The 17411-nt window shown below is 32.8% G+C and overlaps 1 protein-coding gene across 1 annotated transcript; it reads right to left on the bottom strand.

Moving 5' to 3' along the window:
* Nucleotides 1-2219: 2219 nt before the first annotated feature.
* Nucleotides 2220-9441, bottom strand: LOC133313689 (probable phospholipid-transporting ATPase 4). Its single transcript, XM_061515089.1, has 11 exons — nucleotides 9307-9441; nucleotides 6733-8672; nucleotides 6532-6642; nucleotides 5975-6251; nucleotides 5803-5891; nucleotides 5590-5677; nucleotides 5291-5500; nucleotides 4836-4961; nucleotides 3579-3677; nucleotides 3206-3397; nucleotides 2220-3115 (listed from the first exon to the last, which is right to left on the bottom strand). The coding sequence occupies exons 2-11, from the start codon at nucleotides 8547-8549 to the stop codon at nucleotides 2453-2455; spliced, it is 3672 nt and encodes a 1223-aa protein (XP_061371073.1). The 5' UTR covers nucleotides 8550-8672; nucleotides 9307-9441; the 3' UTR covers nucleotides 2220-2452.
* Nucleotides 9442-17411: the final 7970 nt, after the last annotated feature.

The following is a 17411-nucleotide window of genomic DNA, read 5'->3' on the forward strand; positions in this document are numbered from 1 at the left end:
AAAAGTTGTTTCGTAGACGTAAATATTACCGGGAATATTTAATAATTTTACTGAGTATATGTTTGGTTGTTAGTAAAATATTGCCGGTAATATATGATGATTTTACAAAACTAACCTTAACTTTTCAAAACATATTCTTCAACGAGTATTGATGTGTGTTGGGGGTATTATTGTCTCAAAAATATGTTGATCTGTTTTTTCTTCCCCCATAATCATAAAAATCACCTAATTTTTGGTAATCCCAAGAGTAACTTTGTTGAGTTTAGTATGCTCTTTTCACTTAAGCCCAATAGCTTTAGTGAGAGTGAGCCCAAAGTCCAATTTTAACCCATGAAGCTTAGGGTTAGTTTTGGATTTAGCAGAGTATATAAACTCTCTTTTTTCTTCTAGTGCCTCCGAGGGTTACTGACATCAGACACACAACCAAAGAGGCAGATGTTCATAATCTGAACGGTTGCCCACACGATCCCCTGATCCCCTTGAGTCATAGCCTGGAAAATCAAACGTAGAGCGGAATTGCAACCGTTCGTGGCGCGTTGCTGCAAGATCGTGAGGCTTGAAAAGGAGAACTGAAGGTGAGAAATTGTCACGCTCACTTCTTCACCCAGGTAATCAAAACGGTGTCTTTAATCTTCATTGCATCGATACGATGCGCTTCGCGTTTCTGATGATATACTTTCAAACTTCTCTTTGTAAAATGCTTTACCGGTAAACCTTGGATATCCGGGAATTGATTTTTAATACTTCTACCAAACAACCAAACATGGTAATTGACGATTACCAAAGAAAATTTACCAGTAATCTTTGTCACACCCTTGTACCAAACACACTCTAAAAGAGACTTAGGACATAGTTATTCTAATGTCAAAAATTTCTAAGTCAAAAGCAGAGGGTGATACGGATTTTTAAGTGGAAGATATTTAATCTATTGTTGTAGATGCCAGATAAGGATGACCGCAGTTTTATAACCAAAATAATTCTGTCAGGTCATAGATAAAAAAACAAAATAGTCTACGATAATTTGTTAACGTTGTTAAAATTGAGATCTTAAGTAAAATAAAAAAAAATAAAAAAAAATTAAAAAATTGTAAAACGTAAAATCGTAACGTAAAAAAATCGTAAAAATGTAGAAGCGTTTGAAATATTATTAAAATTATTTTGATGAAAAAAAATCGTAAAAACATAAAATTATAATGATAAATCAAGATTTTAACAACATCACATACTTACAAAGCAGCAAAAAAATATTTTGTGAGAGTTACACTTTGAGTTGAGGGTGATACGGATTTTTAAGTGGAAGATATTTAATCTATTGTTGTAGATGCCAGATAAGGATGACCGCAGTTTTATAACCAAAATAATTCTGTCAGGTCATAGATAAAAAAACAAAATAGTCTACGATAATTTGTTAACGTTGTTAAAATTGAGATCTTAAGTAAAATAAAAAAAAATAAAAAAAAATTAAAAAATTGTAAAACGTAAAATCGTAACGTAAAAAAATCGTAAAAATGTAGAAGCGTTTGAAATATTATTAAAATTATTTTGATGAAAAAAAATCGTAAAAACATAAAATTATAATGATAAATCAAGATTTTAACAACATCACATACTTACAAAGCAGCAAAAAAATATTTTGTGAGAGTTACACTTTGAGTTGAGTTCACTGTTTTTCCACTGTTTTTCCACGATGAGTTCTTTCAGTTGCTTGCACTCAATTTAATACTTTTGGTTTTCTTTTTTATTTTGGAGTCATCGATAATTTATTGGGTAATACAATACTCATGTAACAGAAAAATAGCATCACTTTCTTGCGGACACATTAATAGGTGGGTCCCAAAAAAAAAAATTCTCGCATCTTATTTTCTCTTCTCTCTCCAGATTTTTTCTCTCTGCTGATATTTTCTTTTTGCAGGAAATGACACTGTTTTCTTGTTAGATGAGAATAACTTACCCTAATTGGATTTTATTTCCACGTGATACAAGATAAATTCTTTCTCCTATTCTCATTTTGATTACCATGTTCTTTTTGTTTTTTTTTAATAAATCACACCATTTATTCTTTTCTTTTTTTGGTACATAATCACACCATTTATTCTATGTATAGGAAACAAGGGTTCTCTTATGTGAGATAAGAGAAATAAAGCCTCCCCAAAAAAGACAGAAAATGTAACACTACTAAGCCGCTTTCACATCTTCAACATCACTTGAATTATAACCATTTGACCTGTGAGAATTACACTTTGAACATTTAGAACTTACTAACTTGTTGAGCTCTTCTACTTAAATATGTTACATACAACGGCTCCCATGCTTTTTTCCTTAACCAAAGGACTTTCATTCTCCCCCCTTCAAGCAAACGGGTGTAAAGAATTAAATGAGGCTAGAGCAAACAATAAAAAAACCCGCAAATCCTAAAAGGATTGAAAACTAATAAATTATTATTATGTAACGGTCATGAAGGGGACAAAACCCCCAGTGAAGATTGCTTCTTCTGCATCTTCCCTTTAAAATGTCTGATCTTTGCTTCCACTCTTGCTGTGAATCCAATCTTTGTTTCCTGTCTTGCTTTAGACCGCTCCCTCGTCCACATGTGTTGATCTTCAATGTCCTTCTTGTAGTACTTGATTTCTTGAATAATGTGATGATCCATTGGATTAAAACATCTTTGGAAGGATATGTGGGCTAGATAAGGAAGATTGCATGTAACTGTTACTAAAAGGGTTGCTGTCCAATAAATAGGAGCAGGAGCAAGAACTTCAACCAATATTTGGTAGGCAGTCTTGGAATATTGTGGAGAAAGCATGCCATATACCAAGAGAAAGAAGTACCAAGTGGCTATGCTGCCCCACACAAAGAGATGTTGAATCCACGTAAAATGACTCATTGTCAGTGCAATCTGGCAATTGACAGCCCAGATGATGCAAGTGAACATTGTGGTACCAACAGCAGCCATGTCCGCAATCTGGCCATCCAATCGGAATGCTTGGTCGTAGAAGATGATGATGACAAGGAAGAAAATGATGAGGGAGGAATAGAGACCATTTCCCATCCATCCCAATATTCTATACCAGTCAAAGAACAAGTTTTTGGGTCCTTGCTGATACAATGCAGGAAACTGCAAAGATCAACAGCACATCAAAGGTTAGATTATCCCAACATTGGATGAAAATATGAAATTCATTTAAGGCACTTCAAGAGAACATACCTGTAAGCAAACTTCTGATGGAACATCTTGTTCAAAAACTCCAAGTGAAATGACAGGCAATGATGTAAGAACAACATTGAACAGTATCATGTACCAGTCATCATAAACCGATTGACCAGAGAAGCCCGCAAAGGCCTCAAAATAGAATATGGTGAGGCCAAATGCTATATTTTTGTAGAAGAAATAACATATCTGGCATGCATAACGGATCAGTTTAGAGGGGAAATGTAGGAACCAATTCATTATTGAAAGATACAGAATGCTAAAATGTTATATGAATTTCTATATATGAACTGGATGCACAGCACACAAGATATTGAAGACATCCAACATCTAGAATAATGATCAAGATTCAAGATGATATATCAATTACCATTTGCGCAATTCTCTTGTAACACCAGTGTCCGTGGACCACCAGAAGCCGCTCCAAAAACCGGAATTGAGCAATAGCAAAGTCACTAGCCATCACTGCCTGAAAAGAATTAGCAAGCTTGAGTTCCACAACTTCCACAAACGTTACATGCTTCCAAACAGATAAACACTTGTCTGTGTTTTCTTGACTTTAAGGATTAAACTAATAATTAACGAGTGTTCATAGGCAAATCATAGATTTTAACTAAACTATCCTTCACTAGATTGATAATGTAAACATGAACTGGAATCAGACAAGTTAGTCAATTTTCACTATTTCACACGAACGGAAGGATACAAATTTGCATAATTTAAATATGGGTTTGATATTTGTCATTTTAAATGACATAAGTTATGTCATTTAGAAGAGAGATAAACACAAGGAATGGAAATCATGGGGGAGAGAGTGGGTGGTTTTTTTTTTTATTTAAATTTTAAATAAAAAAATTTATTTTGTGTCTATCTCTCTCTTAAAATGACATAACTTTATGTCATTTAAAATGACATAACTTTATGTCATTTAAAATGACAAACACTTTTCCCTTTAAATCTTGATCAGCTGACCATTTCTACATAGTCCATAATCAAAGTGAAAACTATAAGTCAGACTGAACCAGCTATTAGGCATTCTATTAAGCATACGATAATCACTGTCAAAAATTAATAAAATTAACTAGCAGGAATTTTTGAAGTTCATGGAATGAACAGCAGATGGGTTGGCCTACAGTGTTTCGGAAATAAGTAAATCCAGTCTGTATGTTCCTCATCTGGTCCTTTATATTATCAGTAAAAGAATTTAAGAAAATACGAGGAAGCTAGATAAGTTTCATTCAAAGCAGAGAAGCTTCCCCTTTTCAGTGTTTCCTCATTTTATAAAAGAAAATATTGTGAAAATAGTTATTAACAAAGCAAAGAGGGATTCACTCCTTTATCGCATTGGCCAGAACTGATCACAAGTATGTCACCCAAAAGGCTTGAAAAGAAGTTTGCTCCATAGTCAGATTTCAAGAACAGAGTCCAAACACGTAAACAAAAATGACAGGCTATCACTAGCCCCAGTCATTTTCAAAATACTTAAGGTATATAAAACCGAAATTTAGTTTGTTTTTGAAACGTGGAGCATGTGGTGTTGCAACTAGCAAAAGTACATGTTAGAATCCATCATATGCAGTGATAGCTATGTGTGACATAGTTGCGCGTAAAAGAGCCAGACACTGACCTGCATACCTTCAACCCCACTGATTCCAACACCAATGTCAGCTTCTTGAATCATGCCAACATCATTTGCGCCATCACCTATAGCTAAAGTGGTCTTCCCAGTTCCTTCTTTCACTAACCTTGTTACCTGATGCCAAAGGATTAAAGGATTAAGACGCAATAAACAACAGAACACACTTTATACTCTTACAGTTGATATAGTGATAAATGATAATTATAAGATTAGATAAATTTTACCTACAGAAGCATTTCAATAACAATTGTGCACAACAGAACTCTAGGATCCATACAAAAATTTCCCATCTATCATCAACATGGAGCCATATGTGCCTTCGTGCACAATTTTTACTCCAATAATTGTGTAAGTAGCATCATTTATAGTGATCAACTATTGAAATGCAGTATCAAATACTAAAAGAGAACTCAAAGGTAAATGAAAAAGAAAAAGGGTCCTACCAATGCCTTTTGCTTGGGAGACACACGACAGCAAATGACAGATGCACAATCAACAGCCAATCCCAAAAATTGGTGCTTGATATCATCTTCTAAAGCATATGTTAGAGTTTTCCCATCAATAATTAATGCAAACGCTGCATGTGGATCCTTCTCCAGCTTTATCATTTGTGAGGCATTGGTGATTTGATTCAAGATGTTGCCTTTGATGACCTGAGAGGTTACAAGAACTAGGCCTAATATCAGATGAAACCCATGTCCATATAGTAAATTTATCTACTCCATCTCAATGAAAAAAGTACCTCTTTGCCATCACCAGTTACTGAATCTGAATTCATAGTAGTGATACAGATTCGCTTCATCCCTTGTCGAAGCAAACTACAAGCGAATCTGCACCACAATAACAGATTTCATCAACCTCATTTACAGAGCCACTTTTAAGTAACTTCAAACTAAATTATTTAGAACGGAAATGGAACAGTATTATGTGGTTAGATGATTTGCAGTATACAGACCCAATGTTGATTGCAGTTTCCATCTTATCCCCTGTCAACACCCAGATCTTTAGACCAGCTTGAGCAAGTTTATCAATGCATTGTGGCACCTGAGGAGAATAAGAGTTTTGAGAGTGGTTGAAGCAGAGAAAAGCAGCAACATATATTGAATATAAATAATGATACAGCCTACCCCTTTCTGCAGTTTGTCTTCCACAGCAGTAGCCCCAACAAGAATCAACTCTCTTTCCATAATATCTGATACCTGCTCCAGCATTGCCTCTCTGTCAGGCCCAACAGCTGTCTTGGCTTTCTGAAACTCATTATTCCAATCAGAGTACTCTTGCTCATCAAGCTTTTTGTAAGCCAAGGCTAGTGTTCTCAAACCAGTTTCTCCATATTCATTCAAATGTCTAGTAGTAGCCTCCAAATACATTGTTCCATCCTTAGACAATCGATCAAATATGATACTGCACAACCAAGCAAGAAAATAATGGACGTCAAAGTTTGGAGTGGGATGTTGAAAGTCTCTCTATGACAGCATGTGTGTGTTTTTGCAAGCTTCTTCTCTGGAAGCAGGGTGTTGCTTTTATTATATAGTATACTGGTAGTAAGTAGAGTTTAACTCCAGAAGCTTGAAGAGGATTTTAACTATTACAATGTGGAAAACGATAGAAGGTCCTACTTGATCATTAACACCATACATTCAGCTATCAGTACTATAAACAGATATCACATCAGTAAGCTGACCTGTCAGCTCCTTTGCACATAAGAATAATGCTTCCCTCCTCATCACGCACAATCACTGACATACGTTTTCTTTTACTAGTAAAATCCAGCAAATTCAAGATTTTATACTCTCTGCATAATTCAACCAATTAAAAATACAACAAAAACAAAAACAAAACAAAACAAAAAAAAGGAAAAAAAGTTCACGCATGTCCACCTCACCTTTCAACCACTTGTCCTGAAGCAGAAAACCTTTCACGTATAACAACACTTGATTGAGTTCTTCTATAAAATTCAAAACCAAATTCTCTAGCTGCTACAAGAAAAGCCCCTTCGTCAGGTGACTCAGCTTCGTATGTACAACTGTCAGTCTCCTCATTCAGCTCAGGAATAGCAGTATGGCAAACTGCTAATATCCGGAAAAACAATAAAAGGACATCAGTTTTGGGCTCTTTCGACCAGTTACCATTCATGAGGCGGTTGTCTTCAAATCCAAATCCCTTTATGGAAGGCCTTCGACCCTCATCCCCCTTGGAAGTAACAACAGTCTCCAATTCAATTTCTTCAGCTTTTCTAACATTCTTCAATGGCACTTTACTCTTCTTAGGCATGGGGAAATTAGAGAGATCCAAATCCTGCTCCTCAAGATCAGAAGCCATCTGCTCTGCTGCAGCAAGTTCAACTTCACTGGAACGCGCACCATAGGCAGTACCCGCGATAGAGCACTTCAAGAAGTCCATCTGATTGCAGGTTAAAGTGCCAGTTTTATCAGAAAGGATAGTGTCTACCTGACCCAACTCTTCATTCAAATTTGACGTCCGTGCTTCAGCTGGAGTCCCAGTTTCTTCATCATACATTTGAATATCTTGGTTAATGAAGGTTGCCTGTAAGACCTTCACAACCTCAATTGAAACATAAAGCGAGATGGGTATTAAATATCCATATAGAATGAGTGCAGTAATCAGATGGCTCATCCCAGCCAACCCAATTTTCCCAGGATCATACTGAGATTCAATATTGTCAGGCCGTAGATACCACCACTTTGGGGTTTGGTACTTGGTCTTTGCAACAAATCCTATTGAACTAATGAAGGATATCAATATAAGGACAGTGAAAAGAGTGTATATGATATAATCCATCTTTTTTTCTATTGTACTTCTTTTTGAGGGGGATTTCGTAGAATTCTGCATGACTTTGCTGTCGTGACCAGTGAAAATGACCACCCCATAGACATAATCAGTGTTCCTAAGCTTTGAATCTCGGAGGAGAATTTGACTAGGATCAAGAGGGAAAACCTGACGTTCATTCTCAAAGTTCCCAACGAAAGTGTAAAGATAGGGATTTGGGTCTTCACAACGTATTGTTCCAGAGAAATCCTTAAAAGCTCCATCATTATCTAGAGACAAGGTAGCCTCCAAAGATCTTTTCACCTTCAAGTTGGTCTCGCCATCTAAATTCATTGTCTCCACATAGCATATCCCATCCTCATAACTTGATGACAAGAGAAGCAAGTCAGCTGGAAAAAATTGGTCCTTTTCTACTTTTACCACATCCCCAACCATAATTTTCTGCCACGACCTGAGACCAAAAACACCATTGCCTTTATGGAGAATAGCTTTCCGGCGATTAACTTTGACATCCTGAAGGAACCTTCGAGAATCCTCCAATGCTTCCTTTGCCATGCTAAGCCCCACAACAAACGCCAAAGGCGCAATCATGCTCAGTGGGCTGAAAGGTGAAATTGGAGAGGCCGATAGGCAAGCAGCCAGAAGGAAGTATATATTAGCAACCCTTCGAAATTGTTCAAATAATGCCTTAGGCAAAAAGGTTATAACATTATATTTGGTCGTTGAAATATCATTCTTGCAGTAAAATAAAGATTTCTTTTCATGAACTTGAGGCTGGTTGCAATACACGGTTCGCGAGTAGCCTGGACCTTGAAGTGGATGAGGCACCTCCTCAGTGGTAGTTGGCCGAAGGCAACCAAATGTGTGAAGATTGCTCCTGCGGAGCCTTGCCCCGATCCTCCGCCGCGCCATTTTAGCCGGATTTCAGCTCAAGGGAGCTTATGCTTGACACATAACCACCGAGAAGAAACGTAAATCTTGCTTCTAGGGAACAATCAAACGTTCCCCTTTATCCCCAATTTGTTTTTCTAAAACCTGACAAAATATACACAATCGGAAACCATTAACTATAGCGGACAAACACGGTGATCATTTGATTGATGCATAGTGTGGAATATGTCCAATTAAACATACCACAAGAAATCTAAATTCATGCGTGAAAACGGAGAAACATGAAATCGCAACAAAAAGAACAATCATTCAAATTCCTTAGGCATCCATATATAAGAAATTTTCTAAAAGTAAAACGAAAACTAAGAGGAAACAGAAAGAAATTAAAGCTGAAGAGAGATCTTGTGGCCCACTGGTTCGGAGAATTCATTGAAATCAAATAGGGGAGCTAACGCAGTATCTGAATGCGTCCATCTCAGGAATTCAAAACAACTTAAAGAAATCTTCTCTTTTTCCCCTTTCACGAATTTAAAAGAAGAAGAAAAGAAAAAAAGTAAAAACCGAGCTAAAGCAGCGAAATGATCACGAATGCAAACAAAGAAATGTTACGTTAAACATGGAAACCTCGAAATTAATAAGAAAGAATCATTCTCAGAAGAAAAAAAAAAAAAATCATGAATTCCCGTTAAAAAATGAAAGAGGCGAGAATTTCAAAGATAGAATGCATTACGCTCAAAAACAATGTACAGAAGAAAATAAGAAAAATAAGAAAACGCACCGAAGGTGAGTGGCGTCGTCCATGTTGAGGACGGCAAAGATAGATAGAAAAGGACGATAGAAGCTGATTGTGAATTATGTTATTGTGAAATAAGACAAATGTCTAGAGAGAGAGAGATGACAAAAAACTAGAGAGAGAGAGAGAGAAAGGGGCGTGTTTGTGTGTGACTGTGTCCCTTTCCCTTCCCTCCTCATAACTCAACCAATTCCCTACGAATTTCCGGGTCCCTCTCCCTTACGCCTTACCCCCTCTTATTTATATTTTTCCAGATTTTCCCACTTGTTTTCTTAATTATATATTTTCCACCTTCTTTTTCTTTTCTTTTTCTCTCTCTCTCTCTCTCTCTCATAGAAAATAGTACACGGTTTCTTGAGCTGGAACCTGGAGATTCCATCCTTCTAGTAATGCCAAATGGCCTAATTAAATTCTTTCATACAATAGACTTTCTTTTTTCATATATATATATATATAAAGGATATAATTTCTCATATTATATAAACTAATTTATTTCATATATTATCTAGATAAATTATTTTATGTAATATGAAAAATTATATTTTTTATATAAAATATAAATTTATTAAGGAAAAAACTATTCTCATGTCACATGATACAAGTTTTCTTTTCTACACACCCTTCGATAACTGTGTCGCTTTTTTCTTTTCTTTTCTTCTATTTTTTCAGGTGGTGAAGCTCATTAGTTTGTCTCTAAAACATGAAATAACTATCTTCCTTTAACGTGAGATTAACAAAACTCATTTATTAAACTATAGTTCATTGAATTATATGACTTTAATAAAATACACCGTGGGCCCCAACTGTCCAACGTGGCGGGTCCTAATATCAGAGGCAGGAAATAAATAGTGTTTTCAGGGAACCAGAGTCTTGGATTTTGGGTTCATAAAAGTGACCCCATTATCTGCCACGTGGATCAAAAGCGTTTCGCTAGGTACTACTTTAGGTAGGGCTAAGATATACGTTAGACCTTGGATATTAAATTGGATTAGTTTTAAAAATGGATTTAAAATAAAATTTATTTATTAAATATTCATAAAAATATTTGCTCCGTATGAATTTATATGTAAAAAGAGAAGAAAAAACATATAAATCTCATATATTTTTATGTATGTGTAGGATATAAATTATCTCATATAACCTCAGAAATATTAAATCTTTTAAACATAGAAATTGTTGATTTAATTCTGTTAATTTGTTTATGTTATCCTTTTAGCTTTAAATTTAGTTTAATTTAATTTAAATAATTTACATGGAATTGGTTTTGGTTCAGCCATATTTCAATATTAATATATTGGGAGAAGTGTTTGTCATTTTAAATGACATAAAGTTATGTCATTTTAAAAGAGAGATAGACACAAAATAATATTGTTTTATTTAAAATTTAAATTTAAAAAAAATCACTCACTTTCTTTCTCATTATTTCTATTCCTAATGTCTATCTCTCTTCTAAAATGACATAACTTATGTCATTTAAAATGACAAACTTTAAACCCTAATATATTTTATAAATTATTGCTAAATTAAAAAAAAAAAATCATTCACGTTGCAAAGGAAGGAAATTCTCACTGAAAGTATACAAAATGCTCTTGGAATTTGATTTGTAAATTTTATTACGTAGTGTCAGAACATGGACTGCATTTATAATCATCTGATTATATGGTCGAAGAATCATCCACTTATTTATTAGGAAAGAAAAAGAAAAGGTCAAAGAAACCCGTAGAATTTCATTACTCCATAACATTGCCATGTGGCTTGGCTTTAAACATTCCGACCAAGTTTGACCTTCATTATTTTCTTGACAGAGCAATGAGGAATGCTTTGAGACTAGCTTGGGTTAAAAAATTCAATCTACTCTTTTTTGTGATGAATTGATGAGTTAATTTATTTAAAAAAATTAAAAATAAAATATTTTTTTTTATTTTTTAATATTACTTATTTTTATTTCATATTTTTCTTAATTTTTTTCAATCTCAAGTTTAAATATACACTAATAATCAGTCGGACATTTTTTAGAAACTTATTTTGGTCTCCGTATATGGATGACTTTTGCCATAAATAAAAATTTTCCTCTTTATTCTTTTAGGAGAGACTAAGATAAAAAAAAATATCACAAAAGCTTAATGACAAATAAAATACTACTTATATATCAAAAAATTAAAATAAAATAAAATATACCTAATAATTAAAAAAAAAACTGATTTGCAGGCCAAGCGGAGCAAGTTGAAACGGATTAAGATGTGTAACGTAATCCACTCCATTTTAACGAGTTGATGTGTTGATTCATTAGGTTCAACCCACTATTACCACCTTTACCTTCAAATTTGTAAAAAAGGAGAAAATACTTTGATAATGTTGATTAATTTACCTCTTTTTCCTTTGTTATATAATTAAAAGTTCGGAACATCACCCAAGTAAAAAAAAAATTGTAAATAAGAGAATATTAAATTCGTAATTTTATATAAATAAAAGTATTTGAAATTATTTTGAAGTTAAAGTATTTCAAAAGTCGCTTACCAAAAAAAAAAAAATATTTCAAAAGTCTTGACAAATATTTGTATAAATAACCCATCAATAAAATTTAATAATAAATATTAAATTCAAAATCTTTATATCAACTATACAATTCATCGTAACATTGCTCAAACCACTAAAAACAAGTGAGCTTTTATCAGTGAATTATCATCTACAGTTCTTATGGCCGCTCCTAAACCTGGAGGTTTAACTGAGGTTTTGCATATAATGGCAGACATCAAATATCCAGCATATATAGTAAAATGTGGCTAACACCAGAAAAATCATCAAATTCACGAGCATGATAGGGAAACAATTTTCGTACTGCACTACTCAGTCCTTGCGTTCTGGTGAAGGTTTTAGCTAATTGCAAATTGGTTCTAAATTGATTTCGAATCAATTTTGAATTGATATCGAATCAATTTTTTAAATTAATTTTTTTATTTAGTTTAATTTTTAACTGATTTATAAAATCAATTCGGTTCAAAATTGATTCAGAAAAATACAATTTGATTCAATTCGGTTAGATTATTTTATATAATCCACTAGTAAAATGTTAATTAATAGTGATTAATTAAACATCAAAATTTTTTAATTTTTTTATTCATGAAATATTATTTTTTTTAGTTAATTATTTAACAAATATCTTTCTTTTATTAAAAAAAAAAAATTACACGGGCAATTTCCTCGATATAGAGCAAAACGGGGCCTGTCTAATAAAGTAGGAAGATCAAGTACAAAATAAAGCAAGGGGGAAGAAAGAGAATGCACTCCAAATCCCAAAGTTTCCACGTTTTCGGAATAAGGATTTAGCAATGCTGTTTTTCCATATCCCATAGTTGCTATCTTAGTTGGTAAGAAATCAAGGTGCAGCCTGTCGTGTTGCCCACTTGAGGGCATTTTCCACGACCTCACTGCAATAAAAATTGAGTTAGACTACATAACTTATACAACGTGTTAAAACTTTGACAATAGTATTTGTCTTTTTAAATGATATAATTTATAGGTCAACCAAACATATATTCAGTAAAATAACTTTTAATTTTTTGGGAAAATATAAATCTACCAAACTGCTTTTTAGTAATATTTTATTGAAATATATTTCTCGCTACATTTCAGTAATAATTATTTTTCAGATAAAAAAAATTTCCTCTACTAAACGTCTCTCAGTGAAAAATGGGTTCCACTAATTGTTGACATGCCATCATATCTCATGGTTCTCTATATAGTTTCTCATGGTTCTCTATAGAGTTTCTCTTTTATAATTTATGCGTCTCTAGATACTTTTTTCAAAACTCAAAAGTAAGTGTGTGTGATAATTTATGACATGGCCTGACTTAAAAAGAAGTGAAGAATAAGTAACTTTGTGCCTTACTTTTTCTTTTCCTTTTTGGATAGATACAATTATTACTATTCATTTTAATTGGAGTAAATAATTACGATTCTACACATTTAGTAAACTTGTTATCTTTTTTTTAATCAGAAAATAACCTTTTTGGAACAGCATAACCACACAAAGTAACAAATTTCAATTTTTAATTGATTAATTTAGAAAGTGGTGCTTTAGAAACCAAAGCTCTAAAATATTATAATGAAATCATCGAAGGCCTGCTGCCGGCTGCCGTTGTCGCCTGTTTTTCAGTTTCCAGTCCATATTGTAGTTTATATTGGTAGAGTACTAACTGCGACTCAATTGCAAGAGATGTTCTATTCACTAATTTTTATTCCAGATATCGATGTTTGTCATTTTAAAAGACATAAATTATGTTATTTTAACATAAGTTTTGTCATTTTAGGAGAGAGATAAACACAGAAAATGAAAATCATAGAAGAGAAAAAATGAGAGATTTTTTTAATTTAAAATTTAAATAAAAAAATTTATCTTGTGTCTATCTCTCTCTTAAAATGACATAATTTTATGTCATTTAAAATGACAAACACTTTTCCATATATATATATATAGAGGAAGGTTATACTTACAACTTTTTTTTTACAACATCTTACAACCATATCTTAACACCGTTGATTTCCGCCAATCAACAGTTATCATTTATTATGAATTAGTAATTAATTAATGAGTTTAATTTGCGAAAATCATAACCGTTGATTGACGAAAATCAACGGTGTTAAGATATGGTTGTAAGAGGTTGTAAAAAAAAAGTTGTAAGTATAACATTCTTCCATATATATGGTTTATTTTTTCTCTAGCAATTAAAGATAAAATTATGTCTGACAATTGTAAAATTACATCATTTTATGAATTTGGGTAATTAAACTGAAGAAATGATAAACATATATAAAGCGTGTAATTATCTGATATTTTTGTTATTTAATTGGAATCTTTAATTCTTACATTCTAGAACTTCTCAAAATGCAAATAAGCTACAATTCAATATATATGAATAAAATGAAGTTCAAGAACTTTAGAACTCGTGGATACAGATAGACACGAATAATGGTATTATCACTAAGAGTTTATTATGTTTTAAGGTTTTTATTAATCTCATATTAAATGAGATAAGTTATCTCATGTTATAGAGATAAATTTGTGGGCTCCACCATCTGAAAAATAAAAAGAAAAGAAAAGAAAAAGGTGAGGCAGTTATCGAAGGGTGTGTAGGAAAGAAAGTTAGCACATGTAACATAAGAGTAGTTTTTCTCATGTTTTAAATGACTAAAATCATTCTTATATATAGTCAAAAACATGAAAACTTTTAAAAAAATGAAAACTTAGAGTTATGGGCTAAAATGTATTGATTAACTTGGAATTATTGACTCATGTGAATGATCATTGCTTGTTTTGTATGTTAAATTGAGTTGAATTGGAGTAAGAATTGACCTAAGGGATTTAGAGCAAGCAAAAGAGGATCGAAGGATGCACCAAATGCATACAGGAGACCAAGGTCTTCAGAAAGAGCGTGTTTTAATGCGCTATAGCGCTTTAACGTGCTGAACATGCAAATAAGCAAAAAAAATCAAAAAAAAGTGCATTTTAACATCAATGGAGTTTACTTAGTTATTGACACATCTTGATATCGGAGGCACCCTTGACACCGGAGAAGCGAGTTCTTCATGCTTTTGAGAGCCAAAGACGAGTTAAAGGCAAGATTAAGTTGGAAATAGTGAAGATTCACTGTGCTATCACATCAATGGAGTTTGGCGAAGACTTTGCCTTTTCTTTCATTCTTGTTTTTACTATGTTAGGCCAGTTTCCATTGTAGTTACGGTTAGAAGGAACCTAATCAAGTTTTCTATTTCTGAATAATCGTCTTTAATGCAATATTTCCTTTTTTTATTGAAGGAATTTATCTTTTCTTGATATTTTCTATGAGTCCTTTATCTTTTCTTCATACTTTCTATGAGCTCTTGATCTTATAGATTGATTTAGGATTTGTGTGTGGCAATAGGGATGTTATTGGGTTTGGTAAATTCATCATTAATTTGTGTGAATCTAGGAATAGACATAAAAATTAATTGTGGAATATTGTGATTCTTGCTTATTTTCTTTGAAGAACAACTGGGGGACTATGATTCTTTAAAGAGAGTAAATGATTAGGATATCAAGGAATTTAATCTTAATTAACTTAGGGGAATTGATTGACAAAATGATATTTAATTAAGGCTTTTAATTCAGAACATAAATAAGAGATTGGGAAAATTGAAACTCTAACTATGTTGTCTTGATTGTTAAGAAACTCGATCATTGCTTTCTTGGGCTGCTTTTAATTTAGCTTTCATTCAACTCTCTTAATCAATTTATCCAACTTAAGCAAAGTAGCAAATGAGTGTTTGAAATCTAATCCTTGTAGGAATGATACTCTTACTTATTCATTTTATTACTTGTATGACCAATATACTTGTCAACAACAACTATTACCACGAGAATACCATTATTCAACTTTGTTTTGAATTAATCTCGGGACGAGTCATTATGGACAAATTACTTGGTGGAACTCATATTTGCTATAACGTATAACATACACAATAAAGTAGTACTGATCCACGCACGCACAAAAAAAAGTATTGTTTCACAACTTATTTTGCATAACATGCACAAAATAGGTATGTGTGGTTGGATAATTCGATTAATTTTAATTAATTAAACATGGATGTAACCATGTCAACCATTATCAAATCCTATAATGTAGTAATATCAACAGTTTATTTACAAGGAAAAGTTATTTCAGTAAGGTTACTATTATATGGAAACTGGCTCATTCGTACATTACACGAGTGCTAACGAACTTGCTAAATCTTAATAACTTCTTTTATATGATGAATGGGAATGGATCTTCTCCCGTCTTCTCTTCATGATTATATTATCGAAAAGATCTCAATTATTCATTCACAAATCATGTTGCGCGAAAAATCTCAATCATTCATTCATAAATCAACGGTTACAATTTTAATGAGAATGAATCCTCGTGTCCTATTTTCATATGACGAATTGGTAACGGTGGCTTGTGGCTTAGCGTTCTGGGAGTGAGTAACTGAGAATCTGGTTTATTTTTAATCCTAGTAATTTAGGGATTCTTGTAATTACTATTCCTCGACCTCTATTTTCAGATTCTGATTTTTGTTTTGTTTTGTTTCAGTTATGTGTTTTTCCATGTATCATCAACTATGAACTCATGCAAGTAGTTTTGTTCAAGTTCTCAAATTTGGATTCGACAAAGAGAATGCAAATTCAGCTTATTGGTTATGCTTTCGATTAAGAGTATTTAAAAGTTAACCTCGCTCAGCAATTAGAATGAGAAATGAAAAAATAAATAAATTTTATATCTCAATTTATTTATTTATTTGGTTGTTTTTAATTTTTTTTTTTACAGAGTTTTCAACTATTCAGCCTGTGAACTTGTGTTGGCTTCGCACACAACTTTGTGAGGTTCCTTTGGAGTTTGTTTCACCGATATTTGCTATTTCGGGATGCAAAGAAAATCTCTAACTAGTATAGAATTGAAGTAATGTAAAATGTTGTTGACGTCAATTAATTTGGGATTAAAATATTGTTGATGATTTTTTTTCAATAGCTAAGAATTGTTTTTGTGTTCCAATTTATGATCATAATGCAGACATCATAGACTGGTTCTCTGCCAAAAATTAGTGGAGTAGCTCCGAGCAACCAAACCATTTTTCACAATCACAGGTTAGAACTTGAGATTCTCTAATTAAACTCTTTTATAAGAGAATCTGGATTAGAGACCTTAATATCTTTAGTTATAAATGCCTTTTAATTTCTTTATTTTAATACATATAAACTAAAGATTGATATATTCTTTAATGCTACCATTGTCTTTAGTTAGAAAGAGGCCCATGGTGGATACAATTTTAGGTCTCTAACATGGCTTGATGGCCGACATTATGTTCATACAGTATTTGCAGTCAATGTTGAATAATTTGGCACACAAACATATAGATATATGAATAGGTTAAATAAACATACAAAAATGAACATGATATTGTTCAATATTATTTTATTATGTAGATTGGAATGATCATTTGACACTCACTGGACTCCAGAACAGAAGTACTGTCCTACGGAGGCAAATCCTTCTTAACAAGAGCCTTCAACAATT

Source organism: Gastrolobium bilobum, unplaced genomic scaffold, assembly GCF_033153095.1.
Source record: "Gastrolobium bilobum isolate Gb01-03AN ecotype WA unplaced genomic scaffold, APGP_CSIRO_Gbil_v1 utg18832, whole genome shotgun sequence".
NCBI classification, from domain to species: Eukaryota; Viridiplantae; Streptophyta; class Magnoliopsida; order Fabales; family Fabaceae; genus Gastrolobium; species Gastrolobium bilobum.